At 44.2% G+C, this 25,973-nt stretch overlaps 2 protein-coding genes across 2 annotated transcripts in view; one reads left to right on the top strand and one right to left on the bottom strand.

Annotated features, from left to right (window-relative positions):
- LOC310793073 (cytoskeleton-associated protein 5-A-like) overlaps positions 1-9,372 on the top strand; it is a gene marked incomplete at its 5' end in the record, with an annotated part of 43,680 nt that extends 34,308 nt beyond the window's left edge. The window contains 8 exons of the mRNA XM_083654819.1: positions 707-894; positions 2,410-2,485; positions 5,124-5,312; positions 5,958-6,095; positions 6,436-6,519; positions 6,891-7,023; positions 8,063-8,193; positions 8,791-9,372. Coding sequence (XP_083510945.1) covers positions 707-894; positions 2,410-2,485; positions 5,124-5,312; positions 5,958-6,095; positions 6,436-6,519; positions 6,891-7,023; positions 8,063-8,193; positions 8,791-9,069 — 1,218 coding nt within the window. The 3' untranslated portion in view covers positions 9,070-9,372. The remainder of the gene's footprint in view (positions 1-706; positions 895-2,409; positions 2,486-5,123; positions 5,313-5,957; positions 6,096-6,435; positions 6,520-6,890; positions 7,024-8,062; positions 8,194-8,790) is intronic.
- Positions 9,373-13,240: 3,868 nt separating this feature from the next.
- On the bottom strand, positions 13,241-21,024 carry LOC310793267 (homeobox protein DBX1-B-like; the record flags this gene model as incomplete). The annotated part of the gene is made up of 4 exons (XM_083655057.1): positions 13,241-13,549; positions 14,672-14,874; positions 19,533-19,616; positions 20,658-21,024. The coding sequence occupies 4 exons, from the start codon at positions 21,022-21,024 to the stop codon at positions 13,241-13,243; spliced, it is 963 nt and encodes a 320-aa protein (XP_083511183.1).
- Positions 21,025-25,973: the final 4,949 nt, after the last annotated feature.

Below are 25,973 nucleotides of genomic sequence, written 5' to 3'. Positions count from 1 at the left end.
CACACAGTCTCAGAGCAGAGTAGAGACACACCCACACAGTCTCAGAGCAGAGTAGAGACACACCCACACAGTCTCAGAGCAGAGGAGAGCAGGGCATTTTGAAACCTAATTTTATATACTTGCCGACATTTTTAATCGTTCAAATTTGGCTTGGTGGTGAATAACACATTTTTGCCAAATTCAAAACACATTTATTCTTCGTTTCCAGGGACTTTAAGAATTATGATGTAAGATTATGATTCCTTACCGTGTCCGTAAATACACATAACTCTAGAAACACAAATTAAAGTTTGTCATATTATGTATGTAGACAGTCTTCATGTCAATTCAGCATCAATATAATCCATAAAGATAAACGAGAAAGATGAGAAAAAGACAGACTTGAGACAGCTCGGAGTTTTGGCCATTTAGCTTAGCAACCAACCAACCGAGTGGGTGGACAATCTGCTTCCTGTTTACACTGGCCCAGGCGCATTGGTATAGATTTTTTTCTGGACCACAGCTGAAACTTTCATGTGGACAAAGATCGTTTTCCTCTTTAAACGCCGGTTTAGAACAAAACCGGTGGACATAGTGTGGACATAGGTGGTGGTTTACTGAGCAGGAGATTTTTGGAGCTATGGGCCAGTAGAAAGCTTACTTTATGCCACTTAGATCTAAAAAGGCGAACTTGTGTCTCTTGCCCTCTTCCCCTCTCTGTCCCCAGTTGTTCTCCATGGAGTCCCTGGCCAGAGAGGCGTCTATGGGCGTGTTGAAGGACCTGATGCACGGCCTGATCACCCTGATGCTGGACGGCAGAGTGGAGGACATCGAGGACGGACAGCAGCTCATCAGATCAGTCAACCTGCTGGTCGTCAGAGTGCTGGAGAGATCTGACCAGACCAACATACTCAGGTGAGAGTGAGTGTGTGAGAGAGAGAGAGAGAGAGAGAGAGAGAGAGAGAGAGAGAGAGAGAGAAAGACATTGAATGTGCTTGAATTTATATATTTTGAATAGAATAGAAATTGACGTTCTTTTGATTTTAATTTTATTTAACGTTATAAGCTACCGTCCGCTGTCTGCATGTGTTTCTCCTGCTGTCTGTTTCACACGCCACCTGTCTGGAGAAAGTGTGACAGTCACGTGCGCGCAGGAGTCATTGAAGTCAAATGATGCAAGTTAAACAGCGGCAAGCAAGGGAGAAAATTAACGTTAAGCGAACCTTCAGCTATGCCTGGAAAATTGTAGCACTAATTAACCTTGATCTCAAATCTTTCTGTGCATATTTGTACCTTGAAATAATTGCATATTAATGTCTTGTCTGACAAATGAAATCTACAAATAAAGTATTTAAAAAAAAACTGCTGTGTTGGGTCCTTTGAATTTGAGGTTTAAAGTCGAGGTGAACCCGTTCGTCACGTGCATCTGAGTCCGTTTCAGACTGAAAACAAATTGAGAGGCGGGCCATAGACGTGTCGATGATTTGATTTGACAATTCTGAGGACTGGCTTTGGCATTGGCAAATCCTGGCGTGTTCCACCCCCAAATCGAGTGGGATTCAGCCTGTTGTCATGCTACGCGAGTGGGATCCACAGAGTACCAGGGAGCCAGCAGCTTCGTGTGGAGCGAGCGGACAATCCGATGCATGGGTGCTCCCCGCCCGCCTGGAATCTCCGAGAGACGACCCCTGACAGCCAGGGAGGCTGTCAGGCTCGGAGGCGCGCGCCATTATCGTTATAAATGTAAATAATATTCCTGGAATGCGTGTTTTAACGAGCCAGTTACATTTCTTTGCATTCTTAGAAATTACCGTTTGATTTAGTTTGCATAATTGCTCAAGTTAGTAGTTAGTTTATGGGCTAGAAACTCTGCCAGATGACAGGCACTAGGCGCCATTTTCCCCTTCATTTGGAAGAGAAAATCCTGAAACGAAGATTTGATTGACAGCTGCATGTCGTGATATGATTGGTTGAAATGGGGTAGAAATTTGATAGTACTAGGTGACGTCAGCAAACTGTAAATTACTGTTATCAATGAAATCTTGAAAAATGAACTTTTGATGTGAAAAAGTGTGAAAAACTAAAGAAATTTGATTTTTGTGATTTGTTTTGCATACATTATTAAATAGGTGCACTGCATACCCAGGTATTTGAACTAAAATAAAATAAAAGTCATTTTTGGGTTCAGCTCGACTTTAAGAAGGTTTGGGATCCCTGGTTAGAGAGCCAGCAGTTAGTTGAGTCAAGACTGGTAGATGGTAAATATTCATATAGAGATAAGATGTGCTGATAGCATTAACCTATTTATCTCTCTCTCTCTCTCTCTCTCTCTCTCTCTCTCTCTCTCCCTCTCTCCCTCCCTCCCTCCCTCCCTCTCTCTCTCCCTCCCTCCCTCCCTCTCTCTCTCCCTCCCTCCCTCCCTGTCTCCAGTGCTCTGCTGGTTTTGCTGCAGGACAGTTTGATCACTACAGCCGGTTCTCCCATGTTCTCTGAACTGGTCATGAAGGTAGGGGCCACATATGTCTCAGGAATTTAATGATCTAATTTGTGGAAATATGATGACAAAATAGTTTATCTATCTAGGAGAATCTGCAGACTTCATTCAATCTGTTTGTACCAGTTTGGCAAAATGATGACGTAACAAGTGGTGCCCCATTTCCTGGGTAAAGATTTCAACCGGTGCCCCTTGTGGCTCCGTTTTGAATGGCAAGGAGCAAAGCGAGGGGCACTCAAAAACGAAGGGTAGGGGTAAAAATAATAAGACATGGGATTGTGCCGTGGTGCCTTGTGCATATACATAAGATACATTGAGATGTAGCTTTTAAATCACATTGGAAATCAGAGTTTTTAATGATAGTCCTCCCATTCAAGAAAAACAGATTTAGTTAGTTGACGCCCGACCAAAAAGAAAAAAGGAGGGTGCCTTCATACTGATACATACAGTATGATACATAATGGTAGATCCGGCCCTGGCAGCCAGGCATGAAGTCCGTACAAGTTGTGACCGGCGCGGAAACAGAACAAAGTGAGGCGTGGAGCAAAAGAGAGTGAGGCGCGGAGCAAAAGAGAGTGAGGCGCTGAGCAAAAGAGAGTGAGGCGCGGAGCAAAAGAGAGTGAGGCGCGGAGCAAAAGAGAGTGAGGCGCGGAACAGAACAGAGTGAGGCGCGGAGCACAAGAGAGTGAGGCGCGGAGCAAAAGAGAGTGAGGCGCGGAGCAAAAGAGAGTGAGGCGCGGAGCAAAAGAGAGTGAGGCGCGGAACAGAACAGAGTGAGGCGCGGAGCAAAAGAGAGTGAGGCGCGGAGCAAAAGAGAGTGAGGCGCGGAGCAAAAGAGAGTGCTTCTGGTGTGAACGGAAAGGCTCCTGCTCAACGCTTCCATGACGTGCTGCTTCGGAGACGCTTCTGGTGTGTCCCAGCCGCTCCTTTGTCAGGCAGCTATCTAAGGTTACCGAAGGCCGTGAGGAACCCTGAATGTCTTTGCACTGGCCTACATTTTCAATTAACTATTTCTTAATTGAAAATTAAAAAAATTAATTAATGACCTTTAACACATTGACTGCCAGCCGTTTTTTTCTTGCTGTAGGTAGCTTCTGCCAAGCCGTTTTTTGAGGATTGTGGCTCATTTTACAAGAGCCGAGGATTCTTTTCTGCTTGGAGTTTGTGAACATACAATATCTCAAAAGTACTAATAGAATGTGTACTTTCTCTGTCTAAAAGAGTTAGTTTGTAGAGTTAGTAGTTATGTAAGCATTAGCAGTTGAATACAGCATGGTTTTAGCGTCAGAAAAAATATTCAGAGATAAACGGCTTTTTGTGAAATTCGATAGAACAGTCACTTTAACCATTCATTTTTGGCTCTCTCTCTCTCTCCCTCCCCCTCTCGCTCTCTCTCTCTCTCTCTCTCTCTCCCTTCCCCTCGCTCTCCCTCCCTCTCTCTCTCTCTCTCTCTCTCTCTCCCTCCCTCTCGCTCTCCCTCCCTCTCTCTCTCTCTCCCTCCCTCTCGGGAGGGAGACGCACTAGGTTTAATCCTAGTGAGAGGGGGAGAGGGAGAGAGAGAGAGAGAGAGGGAGGGAGGGAGAGAGAGAGAGCGAGAGAGAGAGAGGGAGAGAGCGAGAGAGCGAGAGGGAGAGTTGCTTCAACTCCTCCCTCCGTGGGCGTTCTTCTTGGCTGCAGCGGCCGTCACAAGCTTGTCACCAGTCTCAGTGCTTTGCTGCTGTCCTGTGCCTGTGGCTGCGCGGCCGCTGTTTGAGGAAGTCGGCATGGACTCGCTCGCTTCTTGGAGTTTTGGTTGAGAGAAGCTTTTGCGATTCTGGTCATATTTATGCTGCGTGTTTCAAAGTGTGTTCCACCTGTAATCTATTATGTAAATTTGCAATCCCGCATCGCCAGCAATCAGCGCGAAAAAGAAAGCGTTTTCCCCCATCCATTTTCATGAGAATGGCTGGGGTGAGAATGGCGTGACAAGTTAAAAAAATGCTTGCCTTCCTCTAGTCAGGAGAGCACTGTTGCCACTTAGTGGGTCAGTGGAATGGGTTGTAAACGTTCGGTGGCTCCAATAATTATATAAGAGATGTAAAAGGGTTAGATGCACATCCCACGGTCAAAAAAAAAAAAATCTTTTTTTGACGACTCAACTCGTCGTTGGCAGTGAACAGCTGGATTGTGTTTGACGACTCAACTCGTTCTTGGCAATTAACGTGTTAATTAAAAAAATTAAAGGTAATTTAAATCAGCAAAAAAAAAAATCATGTTTCAGCCAACCGCCTAACTCCGCTGTATTCTTTGCATTCTTTACCAACCTATTGATTTTCAAGTCAGTTTCTGATTTAAATGTAAAGCTCAAGTCTTGCTGGCACATTAGAACAACAAACTAATGGCTGACTCAGAGCTGTCCAGTTAGACTGTGTATTAAACAATACATCTCATACAAACAATGTGTCACAATATTTCACTCTGGAATGTAAAATCATATGAATGTGCTTACAGACAAGAAGTGACAACCCTCTCTCCCTGTGTGTGTGTGTGTGTGTGTGTGTGTGTGTGTGTGTGTGTGTGTGTGTGTGTGTGTGTGTGTGTGTGTGTGTGTGCGTGCGCGTGTGTGTGTGTGTGTGTGTGTGCGTGCGTGCGTGCGCGTGTGTGTGTGCAGTGTCTTTGGAGGATGATCAGGTTCCTCCCAGAAACCATTAACAGCATCAATCTGGATCGGATCTTACTGGACGTCCACAACTTCATGAGGGTTTTCCCCAAAGAGAAACTCAAGCAGCTAAAGAGCGACGTGCCACACAGGACCCTGAAGACACTGCTACACACACTCTGCAAGCTGACCGGGGCTAAGGTCATACACACACACACACACACACGCAAGCTGACCGTACACACACACACACACACACACACACACACACACACACACACACACGCAAGCTGACCGTACACACACACACACACACACACGCAAGCTGACCGTACACACACACACACACTCTTTTGCATTGTCAATCTTATTGTTTGTGTTTATTAATGTTGATGTACACCATCTGTTCTTGATCGAGAATTATAATTGGCCATGTATTTTCTTTATTAATTTATTAATTTATTCATCTACCTATTCATATTCATATTACAGGCGTCTTGAAGGGTCCTTGAAAGTTTGTAAATGGTAAATGGCCTGCATTTATATAGCGCTTTTATCCAAAGCGCTTTACAATCAGTAGGTACATTTACCCATTCACACACCGATGGCGGCAGGCTACCACACAGGGTGCTGGCACACCAACGGGAGCAATTTGGGGTTCAGTGTCTTACCCAAGGACACTTCGACATGCAGACTGGAGACCGCATTCCAAGCACCACGATCCACGTGCCGTTCTGAGCATGCACAGTTGACCCCTCCGCCTTATAGTAGTGAGATATTGTTTTTTAGGTAATTTAGGTAATTTTTGACGACAAATTTCTATTGCATTTATTTATTAATATGTAGATCCTGGACCACCTGTCGATGATAGAGAATCGTAACGAGTCTGAGTTGGAGGCTCATCTCAGACGGGTGGTGAAACACTCTGGAAACCTGTCCGGGTTCAAGACCGACCGGGGCAACGAGAAGGGCGGCCTGCGCATGGTGAGCAACACACCTCACAGCAACACGCAGCTCACTCACTCACTCACTCACTCACTCACTCACTCACTCAACTCACTCACTCACTCACTCACTCACTCACTCACTCACTCACTCACTCACTCTCTCACTCACTCTCTCTCTCACTCACTCACTCACTCACACACTCACTCTCTCACTCACTCACTCACTCACTCACTCTCTCTCTCACTCACTCACTCACTCACACACTCACTCACTCTCTCTCTCACTCTCTCACTCACTCACTCACTCACTCACTCACTAAATGAAAAATGAAGAGCTCTAGATGTGCTGATAGACCTCAAGTGAATTTGTGTTGCAGGAGGAGCGGATGTCGAAGGCTAAAGTCAGTGACATCCTGTCAGAGATATTCAAGAAGATTGGCTCCAAGGAGAACACTAAAGAGGTCTGCTCATATCCAGTCTGGTGATATTTGGATAAAATTAACAGAAACGAAAATGAGTCTATTTATTATTTTTTTTAAAAGAAAGAAAGAAAATTGTTGGGAGACTGAAATCAAACTTGGTTTCATTGATAGGAGAACGGCAGGATTGGAAGGGGAGTTTTTGTTCCCCCCCATTTTGGGCGTGGTTTCTGAATGATGACGTGCTCCGCAGTGTCTCTATACCCTGAATAGCAAAGGTTACAAAGTGCGAGAAACTAGGAGAAGTTCTATCTATGTTGTTGCAATTTCTATTGGTCACCGATGGAGGTTGATACAAGTGATAAATAACAGTGTGCTATTGTGCTAATGTACAAATATCCTGTCATCCCCAGGGTCTGACCGAGTTATACGAGTACAAACAGAAGTACTCTGACGCCGACCTGGAACCCTTCCTCAGAAACACCTCCCAGTTCTTCCAGAGCTACGTGGAGCGAGGACTGCGCGTGATCGAGTCTGAGAAAGAGGGTAAAGCACACATCCAGACCTCCGCAGGTATGGCCAGGGCCAGGGCCAGGGCCAGCCTGCTTCACCACTCACACTATGAAAAAGCAGAATAAGTAAGGGTTAATGCACGACGAGGTGTCCATTATCAGAAATTATTGGACGACGTGGAGGCGTGAACCGTCCGAGGCGAAGCCTCCGCGAAGTCCAATCATTTCTGATAATGGACACCTCGAAGTGCAATAACCCGCTTATACCATGGTCACTTGCCAAATAAACAAAAAAAGACCATTTATATTTCCATGCATTTTGCAAGCAGAATCTAGTTTTCATAACCTTGAATGAGTTGAGAACCGGCGAGACAAAATAGTCCCCTCGGCTGCTCAAGATTACGCTATCATTGGATAAAATGGCCGCTTAGTGCCTGCACCTGGCACAATTCTAGAGTCAAGCTAATTAATAATTTAGCCAATTGTATGTAATATACGAAAAAAAAGCATACGCCGATGTCTAAGAATGCAACGCCATATAACTGGCTCGTTAATTCTCGCATTCAAGGGAATTACATTAACGTCTGCGGGTCTTATAAGACGTAAATGGCGCGAGGCTGGAGTAGACTGAAAACCATCAGCTTTCTATGTTGGAGTCCAGGTATGTTTTGTGCAAGGACGTCTCTCAGTGTGTTGCTGTTAACTGCACTATAAAAGTGCCATATTAAGCGTTAACGGTGGTATAGAGCTCAAACGGCTCTGTCGTGATCCTGGCACATTGATATGAACGGTGAACAGACCATTTAGCTAGGTGTACATTATCACTGTACATTATCACAAATTAATGGACACCTTGCAGCCAATCAGAATCGAGTATTCCCCAAGACCATGGTATAATGTCTTTTATTGCTTCCTCGTCGTCAGGATAAGAGCTTGTCTAGCTCATTTAAAAATGGATTATCCTGACCAAGAAAGTGGAATAACACTGGTTGGATGTCCAGTATGAAAGTGGAATAACACTGGTTGGATGTCCAGTATGTTTTTAAGTGTTTTGTTCTTCTGTGTGACTGCAGTGATCCCTCAGCACGGCGTGGACTTGGGTTCTCTCAGCAACGTCAGTAACGGAGAAGAGCTGAAACCAGCCGTTTACTATGAGAGACTCAAGATCCTCAGACAGAGACAAGGCCTGGAAAACAACTCCAGGGTGGGTAGACACATATATACTGCTTACTGCAAATATACTGCTTCATCCTCCCAGTGTTGAATTACACAAATACCCCTCTGTTTGTTCTATTGTTATTTACATAAACAAGACACATAATGTGGGACAAAATATAAATATATCGTGTTACTTCCTCTTGCGATACATTATCAATACACTGGCACCCGTATCATGATACCATATTGTGATGCCATATCGTGACATTTTATCCTGAAATGTCTTATTTATTTATTTTTTGCATTAATGTTTTCTGTCAACTTAATTTACACAGATTGAAAAGATTTTCAATCAATTCTATGAAAAAATACATAATTCCTGCTCTTTGCCTTTTTAAGGGTATTTTTCCCTCTTTAGCTACACAAATATGATGTATTGCAGATGAAATGTCTTGCAATGTATCGCAGAATAGCTGTTTCGTGATACCATCGTTATCGAAAGCCAAGTATCGCCATCGTATCGTGAGTTAGTCTGCGGTTCTCCGCCCCTAGAGGCAAGAGGGAGCAGCAGCTCCTAGTGAGCCTCGCAAAAACACCACTTCCAGCACCAAGCGCTCTTGTCTATGTTCTCCCCTCCATCCAGATGCTGCAGGGCTTGGGGGTCGGTGAGGAGGAGCAGCAGCAGCAGCGGCCGCCCATCTCCTCTCTGCTGTCCTCGTCCAAGCCGTCGGTGGCCTCCTCCACAGACATGCTCCACAGCAAGCTGTCGCAGCTCAAGGAGTCCCGGGAGCTGTACCAGCGGGAGGACAGCACGCACTCGCCCACGCACGCCACCACGCACACCCGCTCCGCATCGCCCGCCTCCGCCAACCTGGATGACCTGAAGAAGCGCCTGGAGCGGATCAAGAGCAACAGGCAATAAGAGGAGGAAATCCTCCCTCCCCAAAATCGACCACTTGGAATCCCCTCCCCTCTAATCTGTGGATTCCGCCATTTCATCCGGTAGTAGAAAAAACCCTAATAGCCTCGTTTGATTTAGTCCGTGTTCGTATTCATTGTTCATTGTTTTCCGGTCGTCTGAAATACATCGCACTCGGGATCCTAGCCCCGCCCCCACCCTCTGTATTCACATTTCAGGTAGCATCAAAGAAGCATACCCTAAAATCACAACCTGAGTCCGACTCCACCCACTGTGCTGGTAGGTTAGGCTCAGCTCTGACTCCACCCACTGTGCTGGTAGGTTAGGCTCAGCTCTGACTCCACCCACTGTGCTGGTAGGTTAGGCTCAGCTCTGACTCCACCCACTGTGCTGGTATGTTAGGCTCAGCTCTGACTCCACCCACTGTGCTGGTAGGTTAGGCTCAGCTCTGACTCCACCCACTGTGCTGGTATGTTAGGCTCAGCTCTGACTCCACCCACTGTGCTGGTAGGTTAGGCTCAGCTCTGACTCCACCCACTGTGCTGGTAGGTAAGGCTCAGCTCTGACTCCACCCACTGTGCTGGTAGGTTAGGCTCAGCTTTGACTCCACCCACTGTGCTGGTATGTTAGGCTCAGCTCTGACTCCACCCACTGTGCTGGTAGGTTAGGCTCAGCTCTGACTCCACCCACTGTGCTGGTAGGTTAGGCTCAGCTCTGACTCCACCCACTGTGCTGGTATGTTAGGCTCAGCTCTGACTCCACCCACTGTGCTGGTAGGTTAAGCTCAGCTCTGACTCCACCCACTGTGCTGGTATGTTAGGCTCAGCTCTGACTCCACCCACTGTGCTGGTATGTTAGGCTCAGCTCTGACTCCACCCACTGTGCTGGTAGGTTAGGCTCAGCTCTGACTCCACCCACTGTGCTGGTAGGTAAGGCTCAGCTCTGACTCCACCCACTGTGCTGGTAGGTTAGGCTCAGCTTTGACTCCACCCACTGTGCTGGTATGTTAGGCTCAGCTCTGACTCCACCCACTGTGCTGGTAGGTTAGGCTCAGCTCTGACTCCACCCACTGTGCTGGTAGGTTAGGCTCAGCTCTGACTCCACCCACTGTGCTGGTATGTTAGGCTCAGCTCTGACTCCACCCACTGTGCTGGTATGTTAGGCTCAGCTCTTTTAGAAAACCTAGTCCAGTATTATTCAGATTGAACTGTAAAGCTAACGCTATGTCTGAATGCACCTGAACGCACTTTGGTGCACACAGACACACACACACACACACACACACACACACACACACACACACGCCCGGGGATCTAGCTTGTATTCAGATTTCAGGCTGAATCAAACTTTGATTTGAATGGAGTGAACGTAATGTATCTCTCCCACAAGCAGACTGTTTTCATGTTGTTTGCCTCTCCCGGCCTTCCCCTCTAGGGGCGCCACCCTCCTCCCAGACACATCTGTCCTGCATCTCTTGCATACTCTCTCACTCAAAGAAAACAAGAAACCTTGTCTCTGTATAATAATAATAATAATCAACTAAGTGGACTACATTTCCCCCCTCAGTTTTAGTTTCATGGCACAATACGTTTGTATATACTTGAGGTTGCTAACCACTTAACGTTAACAAAGCGCTTCTCAAACAGTTGCAGGTGATGAAAAGTTCACAAATTGAACTTGTTGCAGTCGTCGTACCTACCAGTAGAGGGCTTGGGTTAACTTTGACACCCCCCCCCCTTCCCCTGCCCTTGTGGCTGAACACTGTCTAGATACATCTCAACTACCTTCTCTGCTTGTCGTTCACCTTTAGATACACAGCTCACCTTTGGCTAGAGCATTAAGACCTGGTGTCGACAGGCTTCTTCACTAAAGCCCAGTTCGCACTAACATTACTTGGGCACTTCAAGTGATTCATCATTGCGAAGATCGTCGTGATTGTAATAGTTTGAAAGTAAACATTTTGGCACAAATTACCTTCCGTTCCTCAGTGAAAATGGCGATCCCTTGATAATTATAATCTAACGTCAATCTAATCTAACCTAACAAGTTTTATGTTACTAAATCATAAAGTGGCAAAATGTAAGATCTTGACTTTACACAATTGCGCCATCTTGAGTGTGGGGCTGGAAGTGCTGTTTGTTTGTTAGTGTGTACCTACCTGCTGATGTAGTCCTGTCCTGTAGGTGGCAGTGCAGTGGAAGGCTTTCAACTGAACAGGCTCACCTAGCTAGAGCTCTGTGTTCATGAAGGAAGTGGCGTTTCATTAAATGACTGTAGGAATCTTGTGTGTTTGACCCAGACGTTTGGTCAAAGTTACCTGGATAATCTGTCTCGTTTAGCCTTCCACTTTGTGTCTAATATGAAGGTGGCCATTGTGTGTGCCTCCCACTTGGTTTAATGCATTGGTTTTAGGTAAAAGTCTGCAGTGTTTCTCGTCTATCGTCCGTAGGCGAGCCACGTTTGATCCGTTCGGGGAGTTCAGACCAAGCGGAGCCATAGCTAGGTTTCATGTTGTGTTATGGGGCTGTGCTTTGGACTGACTTTTCTCTAGAACCAAGGAAGTCTTGGCTGTAAATATGTACTAATTCCCTCCATAACATCACCATTTATTTAACAGCAGCCATGGAACAGGACTGTAGAGCCAACATGGCAGACACCGACAACCGCATTGACCAAACTCTTATTTATGTATGGCTCTTTATCCGAACGAAGGAATTTCACTACATTCTGTTAAGGTTACAGAGCATGGCATGAAGTCATTGTGTTTATTTTTTCATGTAAATAAAGTTTGCATTACTAAAAACGAGCTGCTTAATGGAGTCATTGTTTTTCTGATGGCCCAGTCAGTCGTCTGTGCTGTAGCTGAATGTTCAGTTCAAGCAAAAACATTGTTTTGTATTTAATTGAAATGCCAGTAGTCTACATTGTTGCTCTCCAGTTTTCTGTGTATAATCCATAGTGTAAAATGGCAATAAAGTATTGTTTTTTTTTAACAATCATCTGTCTCCTTGGCTGTATGTGTTTTCTAGTCTATTCCATTCTATCTATTTCTAGTTTTATATCGATAGGACATTAGAGATCAATACAAAATGATACATTTAAGATTTATTTGAGAAAATATACTCAGCAATACAAATACTGTATGTATGTCAAGCACAAAATAAGTACTTAGGAGTTTAGACATTTAAATCTATGTTAAAAAAATATTCAATCTAACAAAAGTCATTTATACAACACTGTACAAAAAAAATGGCACTGAAGGGAAGAGGCTGAGAGAATACAGCAAGGTACTGGAGTACTGGGCTGAGAGAATACAGCAAGGTACTGGAGTACTGGGCTGAGACAATACAGCAAGGTACTGGAGTACTGGGCTGAGACAATACAGCAAGGTACTGGAGTACTGGGCTGAGAGAATACAGCAAGGTACTGGAGTACTGGGCTGAGAGAATTCAGCAAGGTACTGGAGTACTCGTCGCCATTCAAAAGTTAATTTGACAAATACCAGCGGCAAAAACTGAAGGTGCATTTTCACTATTTTCATCATCCATACTGGGCCGTTTAGGTATTTTCAGGAATTAAAAAATCTGGTTGATTTTTCTATCCAATACCCATTCATGTCTATGTAAAAAAAAAAAAAAATGCATTATCTAGAGCAGTGGTTCTCAAACTCTTTCATGTCATGGACCCCTAAACTAACACTAATTAGACCACAGACCCCCCCCCCCCCATTTGATAAAAATTTGATCCCAGGGAACCCCATCAGATAATTACAGGATGAAACCCATGACCAAAATAGTAATTGTTCAATGCTCATTGTCATGTCATTGTTAAGTGGTGTAGCTGGTTTCCATAATGTGACATCATGTGTGTCGCATAAGAGGATAAACCAAACCTGCACTGCTTACTTCAGCACCTGGATGTGAGTTTACTTATGGATGGAATTATAGTGAAAATAAATTATTCCCATTTTTGCTGCCCCCATCCTCACCCCCACCCCAAGGACCCCTGGGGGTCCCCGGAGCCCCCTTTAAGAACCACTGATCTACAGTCTGGGTTTGGGTTCCAGTCAGGCTCACGTCAACATTAAAACAGATCTCAGTCCAACTCTCAAGGCTCCACCTCTGTTTCACACGGGCACACGCATAATGATCTCTAAATCCTCTTATCTATGACGTTACAAAACGGTAATTTCTTCGCCCTCCGACTCCGAGAGCTCCGACTGTTTGCTGGACTCTGAGGGAGAGGACGGGTGGTGTTGGCGGTGATGGTGCAACTCCTCTCTGTGCAGCAGAGCCTGAGAGTCACGCGTGGTGGTCCCGTCCAGCGTACCGTGGTGGCAGTAGGGGCCCTGGACATCGGTGAGGTCAGGGTGAGGGTTGGTCTTGGTCGGCAGGGTCTGCTGGCGGCAGCCGCCCGTCGACAGGAGCTCCCTCTCCTTGGAGTTCCTCCACTTCATCCTCCGGTTCTGGAACCAGATCTTCACCTTCACAGGAGAGAAGGAAGTTTGAAAGACCCTCAAATACACAGAGTTTCATCTCGGCTTTCTAAACAGTTTAAATGAATGTGGTCCGTTTTTTTTTTGAGTTGGAGGAACAAAACCCACATGGGGAGGAAGCCTTACACCTACAGGTGAAAAGTAGGGTACTCAACTGTACTGAACTGACCATCTGCTATTGGCTGGTCTTTGGTGCCACATGGTGTCATTCTTATACAGGTGGTGACATCACCTGGCACAAAGATGAAAACTGACTGAGGCTTGACAAACCCACAACTTCAATACTGCCAGCCAGTGATCAAACTCTGAGCCACTGGGTCACACTTCTTAATTCAAAATTGACTGAGGCTCGAACCCACAACCTCAAAATTGACTGAGGCTCAAACCCACAACCTCAAAATTGACTGAGGCTCAAACCCACAAGCTCAGTGCTGCTGGGCAGTAATCCAACTATGTGAGCCACTGTGTCACACTTGTTAGGACAGGTTTTCTCAGAGCTTTTCAGTCTTTCTCTAACTGACTGAGGCTCGAACCCTCAACCTCCAAACTGTCATGCAGCCGTCAAGCTGTGGGTCACTGAGTCTCACAAGTTCAAGTCATTTCTGTCGGAGCTTCACTTGAGAAGTTCTTCAAAGACCAAGCTTTCACTGAGGCTCAACCCCAAGTACAGTACACCTCCGAATTGTGGTGTGGCCGTAGGTGTCATTTACAACGGGGACATGTCTCCACCACTTTTCAACACAAAGCGACACCCTTGTGTACTCAGATGTCAAATATGGTCTGACTGAGAATGCTGGAAATTTGAGTCTGGAAAAGTATGGAATTTTGAAATGGAAAATGTGTTTGCGGTTGTTTGCGACAGGCAGCGTGTCATTTAGTTTCAAAATGAACGGGAGAATGATCATGACGGAACGCTCCAGGCTGGCCAGACAAGCTGCGGCGTCGACAGAGCTGAGCCTCCAAGCTAAAGCAGGTGAGCTTGGTTCTGTGCCTAACGTTAGCCTGGGAGCGCTCTGGGCCGTGACAATAATGTGGAAAAGGAAAAGACCTGTATTGGCTGATGATGATATGGAGGGATGGTGATAGATTGGATCATTTCTCCGTGTCTACCTGGGAGTCTTTGAGTCCCAACTTGCTGGCCAGCTTCTTCCTGTCCGGCTTGCTGATGTATTTCTGCTTCTGGAAGGTCCTCTCCAGGGCCTTGCGCTGCAGGTCAGAGAACACAGCCCGCCGCAGCATGCCCCTCCTGGGCTTCCCTCTGGGGGCCAGGGGCCACGAAAACGTCCCCGGGACAGGAACCACGGAGGAGGAGGCTGCAGGAGGACACAACACAGCAACGCATGCTTACTTTAAGAGCCACCAGAGCAGGATTTCTCACACTTTTCTGTATCACTCAGACACTTAGGGTGCTTTTACACTGAAAAATAAAATCTGTAACTTTATGAAGTTTGTGAAGAATTTACACCATCTGAAAGAACCTTAATTTGTTTCTTTTTGGAGAATGCTTGCTCACAGTCCCTAACACTTTATTTTAATAGAGAGTCCCAGGGATGACGTATTTTTGTAGTCGGAACGCGGAAGTCCTGGACTTCCTGGTTCTTCACTGTTTCTGCCTATGGGATTTTTGAATGGGTTTTTGCCACGATGCTTCAAATAAGGTCTCTGGGCAACGCAAGCTTAATCAAACGCGAACCAGAGTTCAGCCAGATAATCTTCACACATGAGGACCTTTATGCTCTGTGTTATTGTCAGTGTGAATACAGTGTGTAGAAATCAGAAGCTTAACTCCCAACAGCTCATAGCTCAGTCGGCTGAGCGGCTGTGTCACTGTCTCTGTCTGACAGGTAGGCTGTTGGTTCGATTCCCCATGGAGGAGACATTATTACAGCACTGCCCTGTCTTTAACATCACCAGCGTAGCGCCTCCTACAGGCAGATACACAGAGCGACACAGCGCCTCCTACAGATCCACAGAAATTGACACTGTGGACAGACTGCAAAGAGATCCAGACATATACTGAGTCCAGAGCAGTTTTTCAAAAAGTTACTTTTACATGTAGCGGCAGCCAAACAAAACCAATGATAAGACATACTTCCCATGTCAGTAAAACTTCAGCTCTCTGTGGTTTTCTGTCTCATAAGCCTCAGCTCATGTCTCTGCAGAGGTCGGGGGGGGAGAACATCCCCCCCCTTAGCTCCAGGCAGTGCCAGCTGAACGGGATTAGAACCCACAACCTCTGGCCCCAGTGTCACTGTGTGTATTATTCCTTCACACCACCAGCTGCCCTTCACACTCACAGCTCTTCTCCGGGCGCTCTTGTCTCTTCCCTCTGCCTGTCACCATTCAAAACTGACTGAGGCTCGAACCCATGACCGCAAAAGTGGCTGAGGTCTCAATATTGCCCGGCAGCAAGCTTACTCTCTGTGCCACCAAGTCAGACTGATTGAATGAGGTTTTCTCAGGGCTTTAAATGACTCTTTCCTCTGGCTGTCGACATTCAAAACTGACTGAGGATCGAACCCACAACCTCAAAATTCACTGAGGCTCAAACCCACAAGCTCCAAACTGCTAGACAGCAATCCAACTCTCTGAGCTAGTGGGTCATAGTGATTAAGACTAGAAGATTAAAGTATAGTCTTTATGCATCTTAAAATATGTTTTGAAGGGACCTTTTAAGTTGAATAGTATTTGAAATATATTAATATGACGTGAGTTTCTATTCGCCTTGCACAGAAAACCTTTTACTTTTATACTTGAGTACATTTCAGAGCCTGTACTTTTTTCCTTTTACTTGAGTAATTAAGTTGAATCAGTACTTCTGCTTTACCAGTCTTTTTTTTACACAAATAACTGTACTTCTACTTAATCAGAGCAACAATGTGATTAAATTTGGAATGACAAGAAAAAATTACACGTCTGTGCAATAGGCTAAGTAGATGTAAATAACTCAGATATAGGGTTTGCAATTGTAACGTTCCATATAATGAAGTATCTCATGCTTGTTGATTGCTGCTCACGTTTGCGATACTTCTGGCTCGCCTGGAAAGAAGGTGGGAGCAGCCGAGTACAGTCAGCCAATCAGAGGCAGAGAGGGGCGGGTCATGCCATCGCCATCATGGGATAAAAAAGTATCGCTACCCGGACACACCCAATCATCAATACATGACATTTGAGATGTCCATGGTGGAACATGACTCTTGCTTGCGTACGTCATGGCCCTGAAGGCACCCTGAGGCCCTGAAGGCACCCTGAGGCCGCACAGAAGCTGCTTGTTCTGGGTGAAGCCTGGTGTAGGGAGGAGAAAAAGCCCCATTTGTCTCCCCAGTGGAAACAGAGCCTATGGTAATGAGCCTGGCCCTCCAAAGCACGGCTCACACTGCCTCTAATGAAGCATGAAGGGGAATTGTATAGGTTGCAACTGCATAGAAAAAGCTAATTGTGTTATAATGAAGTGAGTGGAAAAGGCCGCAGACAGGCCAGTATATTATAGCCTCTTAAAGACAGGCAACAATATGATAGTCCTGTTAGAGTCTGTGGGGACTCTACAAGCTGAGAAGCACAGAGGTGATGGCTGCTTGGATGTTTTTGGTGTTGAAAACTAGCCAAACTGTAGCTAATGCAATGGCAAAGACTAATTGTGGTTATTTCCTAAATATACATATCACGTAGAGGTTACTGCACTACGAATACTACAAACTACTTGTGGTCTGGCTTTAAAGATCACAGGTCATGTGGGGTTTAGATTTAACCACAACAACAAAAACTTTCTGTAGGACACATTGAAGTCACAAGAATAAAACTAGGATGAGGAAAAATATGTGGGGCTATTAGCATTTTTAATCAGGCTCATCCACCCCTGGCATGAAGGATAGCTTGATTACTATTTGAAGAATTGATCAATATTACATTGGTTAGACTTAACCCGAATGACATGACACATAGGCTACTAGATTGAATAGGATTATGATTATTATATTGTTGGATTATTATTAACCCTGATTTCAATGGAGAGTTCCATATGGTCTTAATACCATTTCAGATGATATATATATATATATATATATATATATATATATATATATATATATATATATATATATATATATATATATATATATATATATATATATATATATATAACAGAGCAAGTGGGCAATCTCTCTCTGTCTGCGATTTTTGTCCTGGAAGTGATGTCACCAACTGGAAGTGATGTCATCAGTAATGTCACTTGAGCAATTGGGCGTTGTGATATCACTGATGATGTCATAGACATTGTGACATCATTGTGATGTCATCAATGATGCAAAGTTGAGCAATTGTGCATGCCAATAAAGCAGGCAAGGCCAGGCAGCAACCGAGCTGCGGGCAAGGCCGCGTAGCGGTTGAGCTGCATATGCGAGCTGCAGGCCTAGCTCGGCAAGCTGCAGGGCGGACAAGCCCGCGCAGCGGGTGAGCCTATAGGAATCTAATCTAATGAAGAATTAGTGCATGACTGGTAAACTTGTGAGCAGCAAGGCCAAGCCAAATTTTGTGTAGACCGGTGTGTGAGCGCAGATGCACGTGCATGCTTGTGTGTGTGTGTGTGTGTGTGTGTGTGTGTGTGTGTGTGTGTGTGTGTGTGTGTGTGTGTGTGTGTGTGTGTGTGTGTGTGTGTGTGTGTGTGTGTGTGTGTGTGTGGTTTTGGCTCCTGTTGGTCACGGTGCTGGAAGCTTTGTGGTTGGGCGGAGGGGCTTGGTGGGAAAACGATGGCCCGTGAAGAGGCACTGGGGTCTGGAGCTGGGAAGATACCCGCCTCACATTTAGAGCATGACAAACAGCGCTAATATATTTACAGCGTGACAAACAGCGCTAATATACAGCGTGACAAACGGCGCTAATATATTTAGAGCGTGACAAACGGCAATTTGTAGATTAGGACGACCGGTGCTAATGTCAGCAGTCACTGGGTCGGCTAAATAGGCCTTCAAATTGGCGAGACTGATTCCGAGCTGCTCAGGCTGTCCCGCGGGTGTTCCCAGGCTGAAAGGCCGACAACACGGCCTCTAAACGGCCTACGAGCCCGAGACCTCGTGTTCGCTATCACCAGAACAGATATTTGACTTTGTCTTTAATTAAATATTGAAAAGATTGGGATATTGAATATTAAATAGTTTTTGCTAGTTTTTGCTATTAAAAACGTGTGGGGAACACAATCAACATTTTGAAAGAGGGGGGCATGTGCCCCTAATCGCTAGTGGAAATTACGCCCTAGGCTACCTAACATGTTAATGTGGTTTTAAATAACAAAATATGGGATTTTTAAGGATTATAGTGTACTGCCATTTTTGGATGGAAGATGTCAATGTGCCTGTTGGGCCTATTCTATTCTTATCTAAATTCTATCTTAAAACTTTACTATTTTTCTACTTTGAAATTCCTTGTGTGGTAAAAGCCTCTGAAATCACATTTAGACCATTAAGGGACACTGAAAGCAAAGTTGAGGTGGGTGAGCAGAGCAAGGAGAGAGGGGGAGATATCATACATTAAATGCCTGTTATGCTCTCCCCGATAGGCTACATGCTCCAGTATTTGGAGTTTTGCATTCAAATATAGCCTAAAAAAAATACTGTTGCATCACATTTTAGATCTATAGTGGAGGTACACATCACCTCAAAGCTCCTTTATGCTTGTTTGCCAAGTTACTATGTTGGTAGGCTACTGTATAGGCCTACTGTTTGTATGTTGTAACCTATTGTAAATCAATCTGGATATGAATGCCAAAGTATACATGAACGGCCCCCCATTTTCTCATTTCTTTAACAATACATCGTCCAAACAAAGTTTGAATGAACATTGACAAATTGCAGAAAGATTGAATGGAAGCTCAAGCTATCTAAAAGCAACAACAACAACAACAATAACAACAACAACATCTTACCTGGAAACAGTGCCTAAAATGTAAATACAAATACAGGGAAGTGCTAAGACCTACCTGTGAAATAGGAAGCTCTGATGAACGGATGGAGGTTTCCATCAAAGAAAGGCAGTGGGAAGGATTTAGTCTGAAAAGTCTGGACTGGAGGAGTGCAGGAGGCTGAAATAACGTCACATAATAGTAAGATAAATAACACTGAATAAAATAACCTATTCCATTAAACAGACCATAATGCATAATAGGCAAATAGTATGATCATAATAATATCAATAAATGCTATATAACAATCAGGATAGGATCCAGGGATAAAACTTGAAAATGAACAAATACAGAAAATATTACATCTTTATAACGCCTATAATATTAACTGTACCTGGAGAGGAAGCATTGATCATAAACATAAACAAAATGTTCAGCATATATAAGCTTAATTTTAAGTCCATCTCGAAAACGGAGAAAATAGCCTATATGCTGATAAGTCTGGCTGATAATGGTAACTGATCAGACTGTCTGAGTGACAGTTATATTATACATCTTTATGTCAATCTTTGTGGACAACTCATTGAAAGTGCTTTGCAGTGCCATGTGCAGTCTACATGTTCAGGTTGGGTGGCCCCATTGAAAACCAAACCCGGGAAATCTCACACCTACAGTATTAGTTCCTAATACTAACTAAACTACTGTATGACAGGTTATATTAAAGTTAAGAGTTATATTAGCAAGTTGGCAGTTGGCACCATAAACAACATTTACAATGTAAAACTCAACACAAGTAGCAAGACTACTAGTCTACTATACTACTAGCATAATCCTATATTCTTATTTTATTCTGAAATGAATATTTGGAAAATAAATAAATATATTTAAATGTATTGTATTACTTTTTTTCTTTCTTTTTTTTTTTACCTTTTTTCAATTATTTCTGGCTACCTATTTAGTAGTAGCTATAGCTCTAGCTTATTTATTATTAATAATCATCTAAATAATAAAATAATCATAATAGAACCACGAATAACACATTTCGCTTAATAGGCTATTTTGTTTTGTTTGTTGTTGTAGGCCTATATTTTTAATATTGTCGCTATTACAGTACTGTAGTAATAAGCATCATCATCATCATCATCATCATCATCGTCATGATCATAATTCTGCACTGGCTGGCTATGTTGTCAGGACACTCACCGCTGCGTGTGGACGGGGCCAGTATGGCGCTGACGCCGAACTTGAGGCTGCAGCCTGCTGTGTGCCGCGGGCTGCTGAGGCCAGAGCCGAACCCGCGTCTGCACCCTGGGGAGTTCGCCGGGCTGGGGCCAGGCACGGGGCCGGGGCTGCAGCCTGTGGCCCGGGGGGACAGCGGGAGCATGTCCCCGGGGCTTCTGGACGATAATGTCCGCTGTATGTAGCTGACAGGCTGGCTTATTCTGAGGAGGTCCTCGACCAGGAAGCCGGAGGGGAGTGACCGGGGCAAGGGCGAGCAGAGAGTCGCCGGAGGACGCAGGAGCCCCGGGTAGAGAGGAGGCGGCAGCGCGCTGCACGCCTGGAACATCATGACGTGATCCGACCGGCCGGAGATCCTCCTACTCTGTCTCTGCTCTACTTATGGGAGCCTCTTATTCGATTTTTTAATCATCACAAACACACGCGCTCAATCTTGTTCTGTGTCGGTCTGTCCTTTTATAGCCTGGAGTCTCTCCTTCTCCATCACACACCGCTGCGCACACCAGCACACACGCACGCACGCATGCACGCACGGTGCGCGCGCACACACACACACACACACACACACACACACACACACACACACACACACACACACACACACACACACACACACACACACACGCACACACACACACACACACACACACACACACACACGCACACAGTTCAACGTTCAACCCAGCTCTCCGCAAGATGCTGAACAGAAAGGGCCAGCGGATTGGCCGATGGTTCATTGGTTAATTTTGGATTGGATTGAAGTCAAGAAGAAGCGGACCTTTTTGAATGAATGAATACATAATTACATACATAAATAGGCCAAATAAATTGTTTGTTTGATTGGTTGGTTGGTTGTCAAAGGCTATCCAAGGGGATTGAAATTATTGAGTACTGTATAGGCTACTATATACCATGACTGACTACTACCCCAACCATGGCGTCATTGTTCTCGTCCCGTTCATGCGTCCCTGAACACACGCATATTTTTGAACACCATATTATGGTGTAAAAATTTGAAACACGTGACATCATGTAGTCTATAGCAAATTATTTATTTATGGTGCATTGCAAGTTAATTAATCTGTATAGTTCCACACTTGTGATGTGCTTTAAGTTGTAAAACAGTTGTCCAGTGGTAAAATGAGGTTAAAAAATGAATTGTGCAAAGGACAAATAATATGAATATGATGAAAATAATAACAATTTCGAAATGGATTAAAAAGGCACATTTTAAACTGCATTTTGCAAATCATCAGCATTAATTCACCAGTCTTTCATTTAACAGTTAGTATTATGAAATTGCTCATTTGTAAGCATTTTTATTAATAGGTTTGAATAGGAAGGTGAATACAGTAACCTATAAAGTAAATGACTGATGTTACTGCGTGGATAAAGCCTTGCACATAAAGGAGACACATCATGCAAACGTAGATTGTGCACAGAAGAAATCCATGCAGTCGGCAGAGAAACCCTTATCCAAGGCAAAAGATTCACAGAAGGAATCAAAGAACTGAAATATAGACACCGAATTAGGCAGACAGACAATCAAATGCCATCACCTCGAAAACATTCCTGGAGGAACGATGAGGACTTTTGCGCTTTGGAGGCGCCAATGCGCCATGAAACCATGCGTAAAAGCACGCCCCCTCTCTCTCTTCTCCCGGACCCCTCCTATATATCTCTCTCTCCCTCTCTTGTCCTTGGTCGATGCATGTAAAAGCAACTGCCAATTAACCAACAATTAAGCCGACGTGGCTTTGCGCAACTGAAGCCCCATTAAAATGTTGAAATCTGAAGTGTCAGTATCTCCATAATTCCAAAGATAATGGACATTGCTGAAAAACTATGACCATTAACGACATGTGAAAGGACTTACATGGTTTCATGAAGGCACACAAAGGGTAAGTCCACTTTAGGCTTCTCACTTCTCACGCCTATAGGCTATTAGAATTTACATCTTTGATCGTGGATTGTCTCATAATAATAATAACAATGATAATATTAATAATATTAACAACAACTACTACTACTATTATTATATGCCAAATGATAATAATAATAGCCTATAATAGTAATACATCATAATAAAAAATAATAATACAGCTACGCCCTAACAAGTCTGTATTTCATATTTTCACATACTCCCCCCCCCCTGCATTTTTCCTGGCCTATATTTCATTAATATATCCTACCTTGCCTATAGGTACACTATAGGCGATTTTGTTACCATAATAACAATAAATAATAATAATGTATTTGGATATGTTCCGATCAGCCGAACCACGTCCCCCCCCCCCCCTTCGTTAAGCCATATGACCTTGGCTCGCTTCTGATCCCGTTAAGCATGGAGCGACCATGGGCCGCGCCCGCTGTCGTGCTTTGATCTGTCAGCTCAGCCCGGCCTCAAAGAGCCGTTTTCCTTGGATGGTGATGAATTTAATGTCGGGATTTAGGCCTCTGCTAGGAATTTGATGAAGCTGTAGGCCTATTAATTCTCCATAATAAAGGATTGTCTTGAAAAACGCTGTGTAGCCTATTGAATATGTAATTGTCAATATATTATGTCTTTTATAAAGCTCTCAGATGAGAAGCAAGCAGAAAAGCTAAGGCCTAGTATAGGGTTAGGGTTTGATATTTGTGATTATAGGCGTATGCAAATCATCAATCAAAATCATCCATCAATTATGATCTTTTGTTCACATCCTCAGTAAAAAATAAATAAATAAAATGTCTGACAAATGTCTGACACACACACACATACGAATCATCACTGAAATATAGCCTTGTGTGTGTGAGTGAATTTATGACATCACTGATGATGTCATCAGTGGGACAGACAGAGAAACACACAGACAGAGCCATAGCTCCCTTTTATATTATATACTGTATAAGATTATATATTATATATATATATATACACACACACACACACACACACACACACACATGCACGCACGCACGCACACACACACACACCCAACACACACACACACACACACACACACACACACACATATATATAAATATATATATATATATATATATAAATATATATATACATCAAGCTTATTCATTATAATCAGGACCCTCTTGCTGTTTCTATGGCACAGTGCATCAGGAGATTGTGTCAGGCTCTCGCTGTGGCTTTCTGACCGCAAGAGACAATGGTGAATTCCAATAGACGTAAAGGAAGAGAGAGGAGAAAAACAGGAACAAAAGAGGTTTTTGAAGTAGAACATTTGGTTTGGGAATAAAGGGGTGCGAGAGGTGAATCCCTAAGGGCGTGCGATAAGACCTGTGACTAATGGCGTTTGACCACGTGTGCTCTCTCTCTCTCTCTCTCTCTCTCTCTCTCTCTCTCTCTCTCTCACCCTGTCATATATTTCTCTCTGACCTCATTACATTTTGTGAAGAGTGAACCCTGAACAGTGCTCAGAAATAGAAGCGAGAGGCGTGAGAATATTTTTAATAAGCAAAAGGCTATCAGATAAAGCCTGAATACCTTTGATTTAGGCCTATACCTTCATGTCTCAGGTAACTGATCACCATCATGTCTCAGGTAACTGATCACCATCATGTCTCAGGTAACTGAGCAGCATGCTCTACCTTCATGTATCAGGTAACTGAGCAGTATGCTCTACCTTCATGTATCAGGTAACTGAGCAGCATGCTCTACCTTCATGTATCAGGTAACTGAGCAGCATGTTCTACCGTCATGTATCAGGTAACTGAGCAGCATGCTCTACCTTCATGTATCAGGTAACTGAGCAGCATGCTCTACCTTCATGTATCAGGTAACTGAGCAGCATGCTCTACCTTCATGTATCAGGTAACTGAGCAGTATGCTCTACCTTCATGTATCAGGTAACTGAGCAGCATGCTCTACCTTCATGTATCAGGTAACTGAGCAGCATGTTCTACCTTCATGTATCAGGTAACTGAGCAGCATGCTCTACCTTCATGTATCAGGTAACTGAGCAGCATGCTCTACCTTCATGTATCAGGTAACTGAGCAGCATGCTCTACCTTCATGTATCAGGTAACTGAGCAGCATGCTCTACCTTCATGTATCAGGTAACTGAGCAGCATGCTCTACCTTCATGTATCAGGTAACTGAGCAGCATGCTCTACCTTCATGTATCAGGTAACTGAGCAGCATGTTCTACCTTCATGTATCAGGTAACTGGGCAGCATGCTCTACCTTCATGTATCAGGTAACTGATCACCATGCTCTACCTTCATGTATCAGGTAACTGAGCAGCATGCTCTACCTTCATGTATCAGGTAACTGAGCAGCATGTTCTACCTTCATGTATCAGGTAACTGAGCAGCATGCTCTACCTTCATGTATCAGGTAACTGAGCAGCATGCTCTACCTTCATGTATCAGGTAACTGAGCAGTATGCTCTACCTTCATGTATCAGGTAACTGAGCAGCATGCTCTACCTTCATGTATCAGGTAACTGAGCAGCATGTTCTACCTTCATGTATCAGGTAACTGAGCAGCATGCTCTACCTTCATGTATCAGGTAACTGAGCAGCATGCTCTACCTTCATGTATCAGGTAACTGAGCAGCATGCTCTACCTTCATGTATCAGGTAACTGAGCAGCATGCTCTACCTTCATGTATCAGGTAACTGAGCAGCATGCTCTACCTTCATGTATCAGGTAACTGAGCAGCATGTTCTACCTTCATGTATCAGGTAACTGAGCACCATGCTCTACCTTCATGTATCAGGTAACTGATCACCATGCTCTACCTTCATGTATCAGGTAACTGAGCAGCATGCTCTATACCTTCATGTATCAGGTAACTGAGCAGCATGCGCTACCTTCATGTATCAGGTAACTGAGCACCATGCTCTACCTTCATGTATCAGGTAACTGATCACCATGCTCTTTTCCCCGAATATCTTGCTTCACATTCCTATGTTAGCCTACACAGAGCTGTCAAGTCCAGCCACAGTCTTCTGCTGAACGCGAGCTGCTCCACTCGAACAGTTTGCTTGCTCAACGGCACCTCAACAGTGTTTGAACCTGTGACTTTTCAGTCACAAGCCCACTGCTATAAGCACTATGGTTAGCCTTGATCAGAGGAGCTCAGCTCAAGTCAAAGGGTTAACTTTCTACCCTATGTGATGAAACATTACTGTCACAGCACATTCAAATAAAATAATAAATATAAATAAAAACATCAAGCCTATTGATTTTTATCATTTGTTTAGCAAATCTAAGTTTTTATTGACTCTATACTTTTCAATGATCACAATCCAGCACCT

Source organism: Poromitra crassiceps, assembly GCF_964638095.1.
Source record: "Poromitra crassiceps genome assembly, chromosome: 18".
Classification (NCBI taxonomy): Eukaryota; Metazoa; Chordata; class Actinopteri; order Beryciformes; family Melamphaidae; genus Poromitra; species Poromitra crassiceps.
This window is presented reverse-complemented; position numbering and strand designations above follow the sequence as displayed.